Source organism: Triturus cristatus, chromosome 2_1 (genome assembly GCF_964204655.1).
Source record: "Triturus cristatus chromosome 2_1, aTriCri1.1, whole genome shotgun sequence".
NCBI classification, from domain to species: Eukaryota; Metazoa; Chordata; class Amphibia; order Caudata; family Salamandridae; genus Triturus; species Triturus cristatus.
This window is the reverse complement of record NC_140581.1, coordinates 602,199,764-602,214,863: the sequence shown is the minus strand read 5'-3', so window position 1 is coordinate 602,214,863 and position 15,100 is coordinate 602,199,764. Positions and strand designations below refer to the sequence as shown.

The window sequence follows — 15,100 nt, the reverse complement described above, 5'->3', positions numbered from 1 at the left end:
CTGCCGACTACGACAATGCTCCAGGCAGAAGTAATTTTAAAATAAGATTTATTCTTAGATGAAGATCTCATCCAGCCAGCTTCACAGTTCAACTGCTTCCCAGCTCCCAGCCCCAGTATCATTCCAACATGACATCAAAACATTCTAACATATGATGCAGCACAACCATAGAAATGTAACACGGAGGAAATAAGAACCATAGAGAAGAAGATATCACAGGAAGATTCTGTTTTAGAATCGGTTACTGAGTATAGATATCTGGGTGTTATAATAGATGCTAGGGGCACGGGTAAAAATCAGTGCGCTGCACTACAGAGAAGAAATAACTCATTAATTGCAGCATTTTCCACACTCCAGAATAAATAAAAAAGGGCTTTCCCTTAATCCATTATTACAAATTATGTCAGTTAAACATGTTCCAACTCTCGTATATGGAGTAGAGACTTTAAGAGAATGTGCTGACAACAACATAGATAAACTAGTGACGGGGACCTACCGACGCCTGTTTAATCTACCTAGACAAACTTCACCAGCGCAAATCCGACTTGAGTTCGGACTTAAACGACAGAACCTAAACAGTTTAGGAGCATATTTAAAATTCTGCCATAAAATTATCAGAGGTTAATAACTCCTCGCTTATGACAGTGGTCTAGGAGGCAATATGTGATAATAAACATAAGCAGGCTCATGAATATTTTAAACTGGCGATAGACACTTTCAAGGCAGAACAACTATGGGCCTTACCCCTCTCACATGTGGCTTTTAATAAAGTTATAAATAGGTGCAGTAAAAAATTGTCGTCTTTATGGGATAAAGCAGTATTGGCAAAGAGATCCCATGCGTGGACAGTTATTGCTTCGTACGGTATGTTAAAACCTCAGAGCTATCTAGGAGACTCAAATAGTCAAAGGGCAAAGCTGAAGTTCTTGGTGACGCCCCTGCATGGAAAATGATGAGTAGTGAGAGGATGTGTCGCCTCTGTAACCACAAGAGGGAAGATATTTGCCATGTCATTTGTAGCTGCCCTGCTCTAATAGGTGAACGTAAGAGGCTGTTAAGGTCGAACTTTAATAGTCAAATGATACGAACATGTCGACAAGCAGTCATAGCCAGTTTACAAGGAGAAAGTTTGCAATTCACAGGCAGACTTTTGAAGTTTATAGAAATAGTGGAGAAGAAACTGCTTAACTGTGGACAATGAGGATTGTTTTATATATTCTTGGTTTTTATGAATTGATGAAAAGTACCTTTTAATTATGTGTTTTTAATATAAGGAAATGGAATTGATAATGCATGAAATGTAAGAAGAATTGCACAAAGGTGTTTTAATTGTAAGTTTTTATTAACTGAACAATAAAAAAAAAAATCCCTTTCATTGCCTTCACACTTCAGTGTTTAACCTTTCTTTTACCTTAATCGCTAACAGTATATTGGTGCACGCTCACATATTTTTCAAGAAGTTCATTAGAATCATGTTTTATTTTATGATGATACAGGACAAATAATCTACGTTATATGGGTACATAGGCAGCCATAGAGATTGTATGTTTCCATCCAGTGGGATCAAATCTTGCTTAAAGGATGAAGTAAAGGAATAGAACAAATGATGCTATAAGGAGTGGTAGTACAATATAGATTACGCTAGATGAACAACATTTTGTCTCCAAATTTGTGGTTATTTTTGTTCATGTTCATCAGATGTTTTACTCAGTTGTGCAACATTTGTAGCACTAGATAGATTTTTTTCACAAATAATGAAAGTGTTCAGGGACAGGTTTACAGCCTTTAGATGTAATGGTTTTTTGGGGGCAGCCTTATAAGATTTTACAAGTAGATTTTCAGTATTTTGGACACTTATGTACAGTATGTTTATGGCATTATGTGGCCAATACGGACAGTTTGCGCTGAGTAAATGGTTAGATTTTAGTATGGATATCCCAGTTTTAATAGCAACCTGGCAACACTAATCTGCAAAGGGAGGTTCCAGAATGAGGGTGTCAGTTATAGTAAATCTGAAAGCAGCAATTTTACACTTGTGGCTATAACCTTTCATTAGCAAAAAATGATTTATTTTGTACAACCAAATGTCAAGTGAACACAGACTCCTAAACGAATACCCTGAAACAAAAATTACTTTACAGCTGAAAGGACTACTTTGATATTGTTTTGGTGTGACGTAGTGAAGATTTGTGAACAAAAAAGGTTAAAAACACTTCACATCCTACTCCCATGCAAACCCAACAACCTGCCAAAAGTTGAACATGAAATTGAAAGCAATTATTTAAATATATTACTAAAGCAAAAGAAAGAATGCAAATAGTTAATATTAAAATAGTAGCAACTATCTATAGAATACAAACTAATAAAACATTTAAAAAAAGAAACATCGATATTCTATACAACAATATTTAATAAAATGTTATTACACACTTTAACAAAAATCTCAGTTGTCATCTGAGATATTCCGTCCCAATATATTCATGGTGTCTCAATATATTATAGATTATATGTGTGTCTAACAGTATTATTACATCAGAATTAATGCCTTACACCGGGTAGGATTCCTTGAAGTTGTTCAAAATGTATTGTAAAATAGTATGTGCAATATGTAAATGCATTTTGATAGCAATCTTATTAAAACTTGAGGACTCGAATACATTTAAGTTATGTTAGTGAAAAAGCGCTTTTTTATTGCTATTTGGTTGTTGGGCAGTGGGTGCCTCTATCTAGAATCATATTGGGGCACAAATGTATGCGAATAGAGGAGCCTGCAGATTTAGTGAAACTGGCAAAAGGTCCTAAATAACGTGAGGTGTTATTGGTATTTGAGAAGGGAACTCATTTTGTTTTAACTGTAGTCCTCGTGTCCTGAGTGACAGTCGGAATGCTCAGGATTAGTAAAATCAGCAGGGCAATTTCTTTGAATCATTAGGAGGGGACTCAGTATCCCCATAGGAGTCATAATTATCCAGTGCGACACATCTTACTCATACCTTTGTTGCAAGAAGATGCACAGACATGAATTTCCCTTCAAAATGTGCTTGTTTTCATCTTACTCTTCAAAAAATATATATATATATATGAGTCGATGATTTCCTGTGTTGCACATTTCTTAAAGCTGCTTCAGGATGTCACACAGAATTAGAAAGAAAAGTCAGACAGCACAACTGGACCTCATTTCTTCCCAAAGTTGTTGTTGCTTTTGCTGCTGAGCCACAGGAGAGCCCTCAGATTCCTCTGGGGGTATCCCAGCTGGTTTAGAGGATGCTGTGAATTGAGCCCCAGAGGTGAAAACAAGAACCCCGAGCAGGGTTTTGCCAGAAAATCTTGAGAGGTGCATAACATGAATTCCTGTGACCACGTCAACATGTCAAAATGATGTAATTTTCTTTGATTTCATAATTAAACTAATTTGTGATTTTAAACTTGAAATAATCCAGCATCTTTGATTGGACTCCGTTGGCAAGTGTGGTGCTCACTCAAGCCCATATGTAGGAAACGAAAATTACAGTATATTCTTTCTGCCTCGAAGGTGTCCCTTTGTACCTGCAAAGTTTCTTGATCAAGAAAAAATGTCTTGCACACACAGTTGGTTCAGTAGCTATGTTACCGCTCTCGTTTGCCATAGTCTATGTATCACAGCCAGTGAAACTAGGTAATTTATTGACAGTAAAGCTGTGATGGCCTTCATATAATCCCCTTACTTAATCATTAAATGTATTCATTTGGTGTGATATGTTTTGTTCCAAAATTACTTTGAGACCTTTTCATTGTAAGTATTCACCGTCTTAACCAAAATCGTTTGGCTGTGTTTGTGTTTTACATTCATGATAATAATATTTGTGTGTGGAAGCAATTGTAAACTTCAATTCAAGTGTCAGACATGTTATAACGTTGTGTGCATCAGCTTTGTTCTACAGACGGAAGCCAAGGCGAATTTCAGAAAATTAATGGATTCTGTTCCAAGCAAAAGTCTGTAAGTCAACAGAGTTTGCACACATTTATTATATAAACAGAGTCTACCATGTTGAAACACAATTTTGTTTAATACTTGGTCTTTTCCTTTGATACAAATCTGATGATCTGAATTCATTTTAAATTATATGTGCTTCAAGGTCTTTTTCATTTCTTTTTTTAAAGTGAGACACTTGTACATGATGGAAACACTTATATTGATGGAATATGTGCTTTAATAGTGTTAAACTATTTGTGCAGTGAACTAAGAATGTATTGACTTTTATAGTTGCATGCCATTTTCGTAAGGTGCATTATGTCAGAAGACGTCATCACCTGGTTCTATTTCTCCCACTGGCCCGGATATGCTTGCACAAACCGACAGACACACCGTCTTTTCTAGACCACTACTTGCACAAATCCCACGCATATGGAAAACCAAATCCGGAGGTCGAGTATTCTCCTATATCGCTCCTAAAGTGACCTGCCTGTACACATAAGAACTTCCTTTTTACTTCTTGAATTCCACAAGAACCTGAACACCTGGCTTTTCTAGTTGTTCTGCTAGGCCCTAGGCATGGCTAGACTCACACCTGCTTAGCAAAAAATATCCTTCTGGGTGATAGTGTGCTCTACAAATCTGCATAACATATTCAGGAGATGTTCTCTCATTTTTTGATTTTAGCTACATATTGATTTAGCAGTCTATTCACAGACCTCTTTTTCCAATTCATATAATTTATTTAGGGTGGAGTTTGCGTGAGCCCCTTGCTCATAACTGGATGGCTTTGTTGTCTATCTCACATATTGGCTTTGCATACAGTGGCTTTCCTCCCTCTTCTTGTATTTGTCACACCCAGGTGCCTTTTCAGTGTTCTTATTTGATGAGTTGTTTCCTTCTATTTCTGGCGTCCGGCAACTATTTGTCCTTTTACTTAGTTCTATAGCATTTGACTTCTCCTACTGGATGGGAGATTGTGCTTAACCCCCTCCTCTTTCCCCTCGAATCTAGCTCCCAAAGTATCTCCTCCACTGTGTATGGGTGTCTTCCGGCTTGTCCCTCCGGACTGAATGTCAGTTGCTGGTGCTCCAGCTACCAGTGGTACTGAAACAATTTTAAGAGTGGGGTTGCTGCCATCAGTATTCTATCACTGAAGTGATATGGATTGTGAAAAATCAAAGTGTCTTACAAAGGACAAGTGTAGCAAATAGTGATAAAAACATAAAAATGTGCTTAATTTATGCATATACAAAAAAGTGATAGATGGAATGCTTGAATTATTCTCACCCATTGGTTATTACTTGGTGTCACATCCCAGTCCATCATTATTTTGCACACCATGTCACCTCAGTCTGGACCCAGCTATATGCAAATCAGTTTTGAACCTCCTCCAATTGGAACAGTCCAGCCCAAACTGCCAAGCCAGGACCTACTTGAACCGGGGAAAAACTGGTCCTATATTGCTTGTATTCCTGTTCAGGGAGACCAGACTTGGCAGTTCAGGCTGGAATGTGACCATGAGTCATAGTATGTATAAGTTAGTATAAAGGCATGTTGTTAATTTTAGTTTGTCCTCATAACTTTAAAGGAATGTGTAGCTTTTGACTTAAAATGTAGCAGCCTTTGTTGACATTTATAGTAAAACCAGAGGACAAAAGATGAAATAACATTTCATAAAGCAAAATAATAAAAATTGATGACACAACAAAACACTCACAGAGTGAGAAACACAATACCCAGAACAAACCGCAGTGTAATAATGCAGTACAAAAACAACATCAGAAAAAGCAAAACAGAACATCACTCTCACAACAAAGTGCAACACTAAAGTTATGATTTCATTATACAGTAGTAAAAGGTGTTTGACCCAAGCACTGCATTACTTACCACCAAGGACATGAAATAGTACCAGTCAAGATGTTTTGTGATCCAACCAATGACCTGGAGAGAGCCCCATGAACTAGCAAGTGATTAGAATCTAGGTGCCATTGGAAACACAAATATATCATGTAACCATTCCAAAGGATCACACCCACCAAGAATTCCTGGTGTCACTACCTGACCTGAGGTATCTGGTAGCTTTTACACCCATCAGAGGAACCAGGACCAAACAGGGAAAAGGGGTATCAGAATTCCAGGACTGGAATCGTCCTCTAGATGGATTTATCTCAAGTAATGGTGCGGTCTTTGACTTTCCATCATGTGAACTTGTACACTTTGAGGGGTATGGACAAGCAGTCGTTCTGGTGGAGTGAACGGTGATGATCTCCCATTGGACTAGGGTACCAGGTGGGAACCCCAAGATGGCAGTAGACAGACAAGTTGCCAGCTGAGGTTCAAGGTACATAAGGCAGGAAAGCACAATAAATTCACTAAGTCAGGTGTAGCAGGCAAAAGAACTAAAGGGACAACCTAATTGCAAGGAATCCGTTTGGGAGAAAACAACAAAGGTACAATAAAGGTAAACGGTGCAAAATAGGAAAACCACAGTAACTTTGCAACATGTTGCCAGGCATCCGTTCTGTCCTGAAGGAGCTGTAAATAGTAACTCTCCCACATACACCCATAAGTGATAGAGTAAGTCAGGAAGTGAGCATGATCAGTGAAGCTAAGTTGTGCAGTCTGCTTGAGCCCAACCTCCACTGCCTGTTATCCAAATTCTCCGGGCTTTCGTAACCACGCGAGTGACCCTTCTGAATCTGACCAAACCAACCACAAAATGCCAATAGCTTCATTGACAGTCCATCCAAGCAACGGCAAACAATGAAACGAATGTGAAAGCCAGTGATTTAAAAGTGCTGAACCACAGTCCACTCTCTTTCTCACTCTACTTCTTATTTAATTTTTTTATTTATTAAAGGCTTTGTGAGAAGTTGGCCTGCTGTCCTCTAATTAAAGTGGGCACCCTGTACCAGTCCAAACAACACTTATGGGGATTTAAGAGGCCCAAGATAACCTTAGAAAGCTATCCAAGTGGTAGCTGTGGAGAGCAGCCTTCAGGCTTAGTCTTGAAGGAATGTTAAGCAGCTTGTTTTACCAGAATGCGACCATATAGTATTGGTTAAATGAAAGGAGAACCACGCAGTAGTTATAAAAATATGTATTTATTATTATAACACTCTCTAGTATGATAAAGTATCTGCTTCACGCAGATAATCACACAGCACACAATACTGTAACACAGGAACAATAGTAAGTAGTACTAATACACAGTGGACTCCAGGGGGAGACCAAACCGTATACTAAAATAGTGGGATAAGAACAGTGTCTAGAGGATGTAGAATCGCTTGGACCCCAAGGAACCACCCAAGGTGAGTAAATAGGGACCCAACGGAGGACGGGTGCAGTGTGGGAACACGACCGCGTGCGCAGTACAATTCTATGGGAGAGTCGTGGTTGAAGTTCTAAAGTATAAGGACCCTTCCCAGTGGACTTCAAAGAAAGCCCATGAAACCTAACAGGTTGGCGAGCCACCCCACCCGTGGATACCGTAGTACCAGAGTTACCTATTCCAGGGAAGCCGGGTGCATAGATCTGAAGTGGCGTCGGAAACTGCCGTCGAACCCAATGGAGGACTTCGAAGAAGAGCCGCTGCTGGAAGGATGAAAAGGGTCCGTTTGGAATCCAAAGGTGGATTCTTGATGGATTCTTGATGAAGAGTACCTGGAAGCAGAGGGGACAGAGTCTGGGTCACTCAGTAGTGACCAGGGGCTCGGTAGACGAATGCCCACCGATGTTGGGTGCTTCTGGTGAGATGATAGGGTTCTTGACTCTGCAGCCACAGGGACCAGGAGACGGCGAGGATGACCAGGAGCCAGATGTGAACTGTCTCACGAAGGATGTCGAGTGCGGAGGGGTCACTGTCCAGCAGAGCACCAACAAGCCTTGGCAACGGTAACCAACGCAGAAGGTCAAGCAATGTTACGGTTCAGACCAGCAAGGTCCAGGAGACTCACTAAACCCAGGAGAGTCAGGGCAAACCTGGATCAACCAGGGAAGCCGAAGAAAATCAAAGTTGGCTCTCAAGTGGACCCACAGGCCGGAGGCACAGGAGTCGCAAGGGGACCTCGAGCAGTTTCACAAAGCAACAGCCCACGGAGCACTCGGTGCGAGGAGGCCGGAGTTCTTTGTAGGAAATGGTGCTAGAGGTTGGGGCTACTTGGAGCCCAGTGCACTTGTTCTGGAAACGCTAACAAGCACATGCACTTGCAAATGAACACGGTGCACAAAGGTACGGGTATTGCAGCCCGCTCGAGGGATTCTGGCCTCAACTTGGTGAGAGGGCAGCTTGGACCTCGAGGGACTTGGAAACCTACCTTGTGTGTTGCTGGAGCCTTCGTAGTCCGTAGGAGCTCAAGAACAGCAGAATGGTCTGTCGAGATGTGGTGCCTGCAGTTGCAGGGGAGTGATTCCTTCGCTCTAATGGAGATACCTTTGGTTGTCCTTGATGCTCCACAGGTCCTGCACGGAGCCTGTATGGTGCACGGGCAATGCTTCAGACTGAGAGGGAGACGAAGTCCAGCTAAGTCCAGAGTGTCCAGACGGTCGAAGTTCAATGGTTTCTGGTTTAGATTCTTGTCCATGTGGAATTTAGGGTCCTACAGCCAGGTAAGCCCTTTTGTACCCATGGGAGAGGGTTGGACAGATTCAGGGGATCCTCCAGTTTTGCACCATAGCTGGAGCCAACGGCTCCCAGGACTGGTTTGAACTGGACTATGCACAGGGACACCAAATGTGCCCCTCATGCAGACTTTCGGTCGCTAGCAACCTAATACACTAAATCCTGTCTGGGAGGTGGTCACACCTCCCTGTGACAGGATGCCTATTGTTCTGCCTTCCCCTGCTCGAGCTTGGCTCAGCAGCAGGAGGGAAGGAATGTCTCTGGTCAGCAGCAGCCCTTTTGGGCTGCCCGGGACTAGAAGGCTAGCACCGGGAACACCGGGGACCTCACATCGGTGTGGGGGTATGATTCCACAATGTTTGACACCAAACACGAAAGGGTTACTTTCAGCCGTTTTAGAGTTGGTCATCACGCGGTTTCATAATGCCACTCTATATGTCGTAAATGGCTGCAGCACTAACAACCCGGAAGAATGTACTTCGTAGGCTGCAGGGGTGTCCTGCTCATGCCGTGCACCCTCTCACTTAGAACCAAGCACCCTGCCCTCAGGATTGTTCAGGCCTGCTATAGGGGTGAATTATAGGTTTTAAGTGTAGTGATCCTTGGATATAGTAAACCTACATCTTAAGTAAGTGGTGCATGCACCAACTTACACAGGCTGCAATTGCAGGCCTGTAGTTCAGTTTTGCATGACCTCTCATGGGTGGCATAATGCATGCTTCAGCCCATGGGAGGCCTCTGGGGTACCTATTCCCTGGGTACATGGGTACCATATACTAGGGACTGACCAGGGTACCCCAGTATCCAATCTGGAGTGTACCTAGTACATGCCATAACAGTTTAGGGAGATAGCAGATAGACCAGGGTCCTGATTAACAGGATCCCAGTCAGACTAGTCAAAAACAGAATCACATGAAGCAAGAAGTGGGGGTAACCCTAAGAAGCAGATCCTACTTACCTACAGGCTTGGTGACATGAAGACCTTCATACAGCTAAACATGCCAGTCGCCAGGTCCAAAAAGCACTTTGCATTATAATAGCGTAACCAGGGAAATGCACTCTTAATTTATATAACTAAAAAAGCTTAAAGGGGGAAGATCAGTTAAGCTCATTGTGAACTTGTTTCTAAGGTACTATTTACGTGTTGTGCATAATAGGATGGGGTAGTTACTAATCCAGGTAAATACCATTTTCGTTACCCAAGATGAGGTATTTACTGGGTATGGTAAATAACTCCTATTTAAAGTTTTCAAATTGAATATGATCTACAACATGCCGAATCAGTATTTAATGGCCCTGCAGGTTATTCGTTTAGCAATTTCTTCTATTGCTATGCAATTTCATTGATTTTCAAACATGGTAGATTTGATTCTTTAACTATTTTAATATTTTTCTGCCTCATTTGCCGATTGGCAATTGTTAGCAACTTGATCTCAAGATGTGACAGAATGAAATAGAATTTAAAGAAGAGTCTGGTATAGCTCTAAAGAAGCTGTTTTTATTTCAGCATTGGACCAAAGGAGACATTCTTGATGTGAAGGCAATGATGAACTCTTGGACACTACAGAAAGGCTTTCCATTGATAACTGTTGGGTTGAAAGGGAAGAAGGTTCACTTGCAACAAGAGCATTACATAAAGGGCTCAGATCCTTCACAAACAACTGGGTAAGAAACATGAAGGAGGGAGATCTTAATTACATTTTTGCAGCAAGTATTAGGACATATATTGAGGAGTTTATAATGAATTACATAAAAGGCATAATTCTAATTTCGAAAGTATGACCAGTGTGAAGTTACTGTCTGCCTTGGTTGCACTTAGATTCTGTCTTAGAACATTTACTATGTAGGCTTTCGTAGGAGGTGACTGATGAAGTGCGACCTGCAGTAGTGTAGAAACATAGTAAACATTTTGAAGCAATGAGGCAAAAGGGATGGAGACGGGTAAGCGATATTTGTCACCGGCTGTTATTTATGAATATCCTCATTTGAATGTGTTTCAATGCCATAGCCCATGTTTATCGAGTTAAATGGGACCATTTCTCCCAGTAAATGAGGAGACCAAGGTCAAATAGCCTAATACAAATTACGTCATCCATTCAGAAGCCTGGTGATATGCATGTGCCCAGCCCAGACACTTACCGGTTTCCAATTTCTCTGCTCTATATGATTATATTGCACATTGTGTCTGCCTCTAACCAAGGCAGAAAAGGTATCTTCCCTATGTGCTTCCTCATATGCTCTTCTTGTCTCTGTCATATCACAGACTCGATATGTAGTAATCTCCTTCTTATCTATGAGCCCATTTTTAATTGTGTGTTCTTCAATAGTTTCAGTATTTTGCTCTCTAGAGGCATGCAGTGATTGGAACCAGTACGGCCAAAAGATCAAGTACACTGCTTGACTAACTCTCTCAATTTTTTTAATTAAACAATCCAAAACAATCTGTGCCTATTTCTGAAGATACATGCCAGAACAGTGATGCACTTGCTGACTGAGAGTATGGCTTACTCCAGCCAGTATTTCACATAACCTTAAAATGGTGACCAATGCCAAATACCAACGTTTTTCATGAGTTGTCCTTGTCACATAACTCAATATTCCCATATTCCCTCCCTGGATTTCTCATGTGTCCTAAACATTATTTCCCCAGATGCCAAAGCTGCCAAAGCTGCCAAGCAATGTGGAACACCCTGAGGTGCCCTTTTGCCTTAACATTGGAGCTCACTCCAAAGCTTTGCCATGGACTAACACAATAGTGTGGCCTTTAGACTAAATTCAATGGGCCAGATAGATCAAAATTATTATAAATACATAACTGCAAAAAGACAACCTTCCAGCTAATGTTGGCTACTTCTAAATTCCTGATTGTTTATGTTGTCAACATACGATTTGCCTGGTCAGGATCAGTCAGTTGCAAGTCTTCACCTCTCTTGGAGGAACAGCACATAATAAAGTACTCACTTGTATGGAGGATACTTTATTTATTTAAAACATTTTAACCAGTTGCATGCCTTATTGATGTACGTATATCCTTATGTATATACATCACTGGCACTAGCCTCAGATGTTTAGGAAAGTGCTCCCGCTAATGCTTCTATGAGGTTTGTACATTCATGACAGAAAGCATCTGCACAGGAAATGTCTTGAAAGAATACCAGAGTCAGTGATGTTTGGAATTCATAACCGCTAGATTCAGTCATTATGCACAGAACTGCAGACCGGTATCTGTCAAGATTGATGCAAGCCCATAATATATGTAATAAACCACAGACTGAAGGTTTAGACCTCAAGCAAGTTGCATAAGAGGGAAGACAAGCTTATGAGGGTCCAATCATAGTTTAGTCTTGCAATATCTTAAAATAACAACATTTAAGGCTGTCTTCTCTAATGACCTTTTCTGGGAGTCCATACGAAAGATAATCAGTCTTCCTAAAAGAATATGTTTGTCTTTAACATTCCCTTTTGAAAAGAGTTTGTGGATAAGGAAATTTTGAAAACCAAAAAAAATGCCTCTGATTTGAACCCCAAGTCATGATGTTGGACAGTATTGGTGAAATAAGTGTATCATAAGGCGGATTAACCAGGTAAACTTTTAGACATTCTACTTGTTGCATGTATTGCAAATATTGAGAAGGATCAGTCAAACATCAGTACATAGTCTGACGAGGGTTTGATCAGTCTATCCCTAATCATGTCATTGAGCTTCACAATTTCTCTGGGTGATGATGCAGGCCAGTTATTGGATCGCTCCCCCCCACCCCACAATATGGAGTTCAGAATTGTGCCAGAGTGAGGCATTAGCATGTACCAAATTTTTATTTTTTATGGTCAAAAAAATTGTTCTTAATAGAATGAGTGACTGGATTAACATATTCTGGCGGGGGAGTTTGGGAATATATGGTATAGCATGGCCAGACACAAATATTTTAATGCCATTGCCTTTCAAGTATAGATATAGTGAGCGCAACAGTGGCAGATGGGGTAAAAGTATGTAAATCGTAAAAAATTACATGCAAGGAAGTGACTTCATATTGTGTTACATGATGCCACTGGAGGTTGTGGCTGGATGTAGTTTTGAGGCTTAGGACAATGTTTGTCACCTATCCTGATGAATCACTAAATTCAATCATCTATAAACTGAAGTATCCTGCTAGTTACATGCATCACTGATATCCTGAAAACATGATGATGTTATGGGTCTCAAACACTTACACTACTGATTTGTTTTGAGTTGAGTGCACTTTCACTTCTGGTAATATTTTGCACAGATGTTATACTTGAGAGAAAGATTTTTATTGCTGGTTTTGATAGGATTGCAGATTCAACGTCTCCAGGAATCCGTGATATTCATCATGACATGATAGTATCCGTCTGTGTTACTTTTTAGGCACATTCTTAGCAATCATGATGAAAAGTATGGAAGAGTAGAGAGAGGTGGTGTTTAGACCTTTATATATTTTCTTGCTAAAATGGTTTATCATATTTTTAACTATATATTCCTGTTATTTTATTGCAGTTTTAGTAAATGTTGTGTATACCACTCCCTGTACTCTGAAAGGTAGGCATGAGGATGCTTGTTTCCTTCTTAGTCTATTGTTTAGGCTTTGAGATTCAGAGGAAGAGATGATGTTCTGGTGCTGTGTTATTCATGTAATCGGTCTTAGGCAATCAATTTTAATTTAGTATAATGTCCTCCAAGTACTGCATATGTTTAACTAAAATTAGCACCTTATTAAGGGTCTCATAATGTTTTACCATTTAGTTTTCCAAAATGTTTTGTCATATTTCTCTTTTTATCTCATCTGCTGTTCATCCTAAATATTTGAATGATATATATGGTTCATAATGTATAATTGAAATAAATATGTTAATTTTGTTTAGAACTTGTATGGTGTAGTTAGTATATTGTTATTTTGTGATGTAATTTTTTGGGGTGGTTTGTTATGCCTTGTCTGCAAAAAATCAAGCAATAAATCTAATCAAATTACTCTTCTGGTATCTTGTACCCAGAGAGACAAATGGAGTTGAGGCCACCTAGTGAAATCGTAATGAATTTGTGACATAATCAATCCAGAATGTCTGTCGCTATTTCTTTAAGGCCCCTATTGATCAGCAGCCCTATGTATAAACATTAGTGGTTATTTATTTGAATCTGTAGCCCTCCACCAAAGCTTTGGTGGTATGTCAAGTGACAGGCATTACTTAGTTTTTTTCCAATTGTACCTTGTTTCTAGAGAATAAGGAGAAGTCAGTGATGAACAAGTGTCAAGCAATATCATAACTCATTCACCAGGGTTATATTTTGCACACCATAGCAGGTTTGAGGGTGTCTGTAGATGGTTTCTTAAGGAGTACCTTGGCACAAAACCCACCTGAGATTTGTGTACAATGCTCAGTTCTAATCTCAGCCTGTTAGCTAAGAGTTTGGCCAGGATTTAGATATCCATGTTGATGAGGGAATTTAGGCAGTAGCTAGTACCATACACATTTATTTTCCCAGGTTTAGGCAAAAGTGATATGGTGTCGGTTTTAAAAAAAGGTGTGAGATAGCCTGTTTGTAAGCACAGAAATGTCCTCGGCTTGATGTACAGTGCTCAACTGCTAAAATCCGATATTTTACCCATAGCCTGGCTAATCCCATGTGAGCGCAGAGGTCCAGACCTGTCCTTTGGCACAAGTGATGTGCTGACCTGGATGAGCTCACCAAATGTGCTCTCATTACTGACATTGGACTACTGTCCCTGTCGTGGGTTTAGCATGCAAAGTGGTGGCAGCCTATTGTTTTGAATCCATAGTTGTGACTACACCTCTCATTGGAGTTGTTATGCTTGCTCACTTGTGTAAAGTTCTGCTTCTGTGCAGCAACGCAGATCTTAGTGCTAACATCACAAGTTTATGTTATATAAATGGCCTTAATGGTACATGCATAGCATGGTGTATGAGTGAGTCAAAGTAATGGAGTCCTGTGGGTTCCGTTTTGGAAGCACCTTGTCTGTTCCTGTGCACAAGATGGAGGTGAGGGTGTTTTCCCATACAGTGGAAGTATGTTGCTGACACTCCTGAAGCTGGTGAGAGGAAACTGAGAGACTGAAGTGAGGACCATGGATGTCTAGTTCTTAGGGTGAAAAAGAGTCCTTTAGCTAAGGCCAGCCTCATCCCTAATCACTTCCCAGTGTGGCTTTTGATTGACAGGTGTAGAAAGCTGACACCTTTTTGTGCCTCTGTTGCAGGTGCCTTAAGCTGCAGACTATCCTGCTTTGAGGAGCATAGCTGTACACAAAGGACGTCTATAGGGAGTATGCTGAAAAGCACCCTTGACTTTATGAAAGTAGGAGCCACTGACCCATATGTTGTCCAATTACACATTTTCTTTGTCTAAAGAAGAGAGTGTTGTGCTGAGTACTGGGAGGACAACTATGCAACTAGAAACGGTGTCTGCCTGACAGCAAAGTTCCCTGGAGTGAGGGGACAGAGTCAAAATCTTGCATGCGAAGAAGAAACTGTTTCTCTAAATTAGGTGCCTA

General features: G+C 40.5%; 1 protein-coding gene across 3 annotated transcripts in view; it reads left to right on the top strand.

Annotated features, from left to right (window-relative positions):
- LOC146865673 (endoplasmic reticulum aminopeptidase 1-like) overlaps positions 1-15,100 on the top strand; it is a 529,832-nt gene that overhangs the window by 236,061 nt on the left and 278,671 nt on the right. For 2 of the 3 annotated variants that reach the window (XM_085632531.1, XM_085632532.1), the window contains exons 10-11: positions 3,908-3,976; positions 10,084-10,241. In XM_085632531.1, the coding sequence (XP_085488657.1) occupies positions 3,908-3,976; positions 10,084-10,241 (227 nt within the window). The remainder of the gene's footprint in view (positions 1-3,907; positions 3,977-10,083; positions 10,242-15,100) is intronic. The other variant, XM_085632533.1, reaches the window with a different exon arrangement.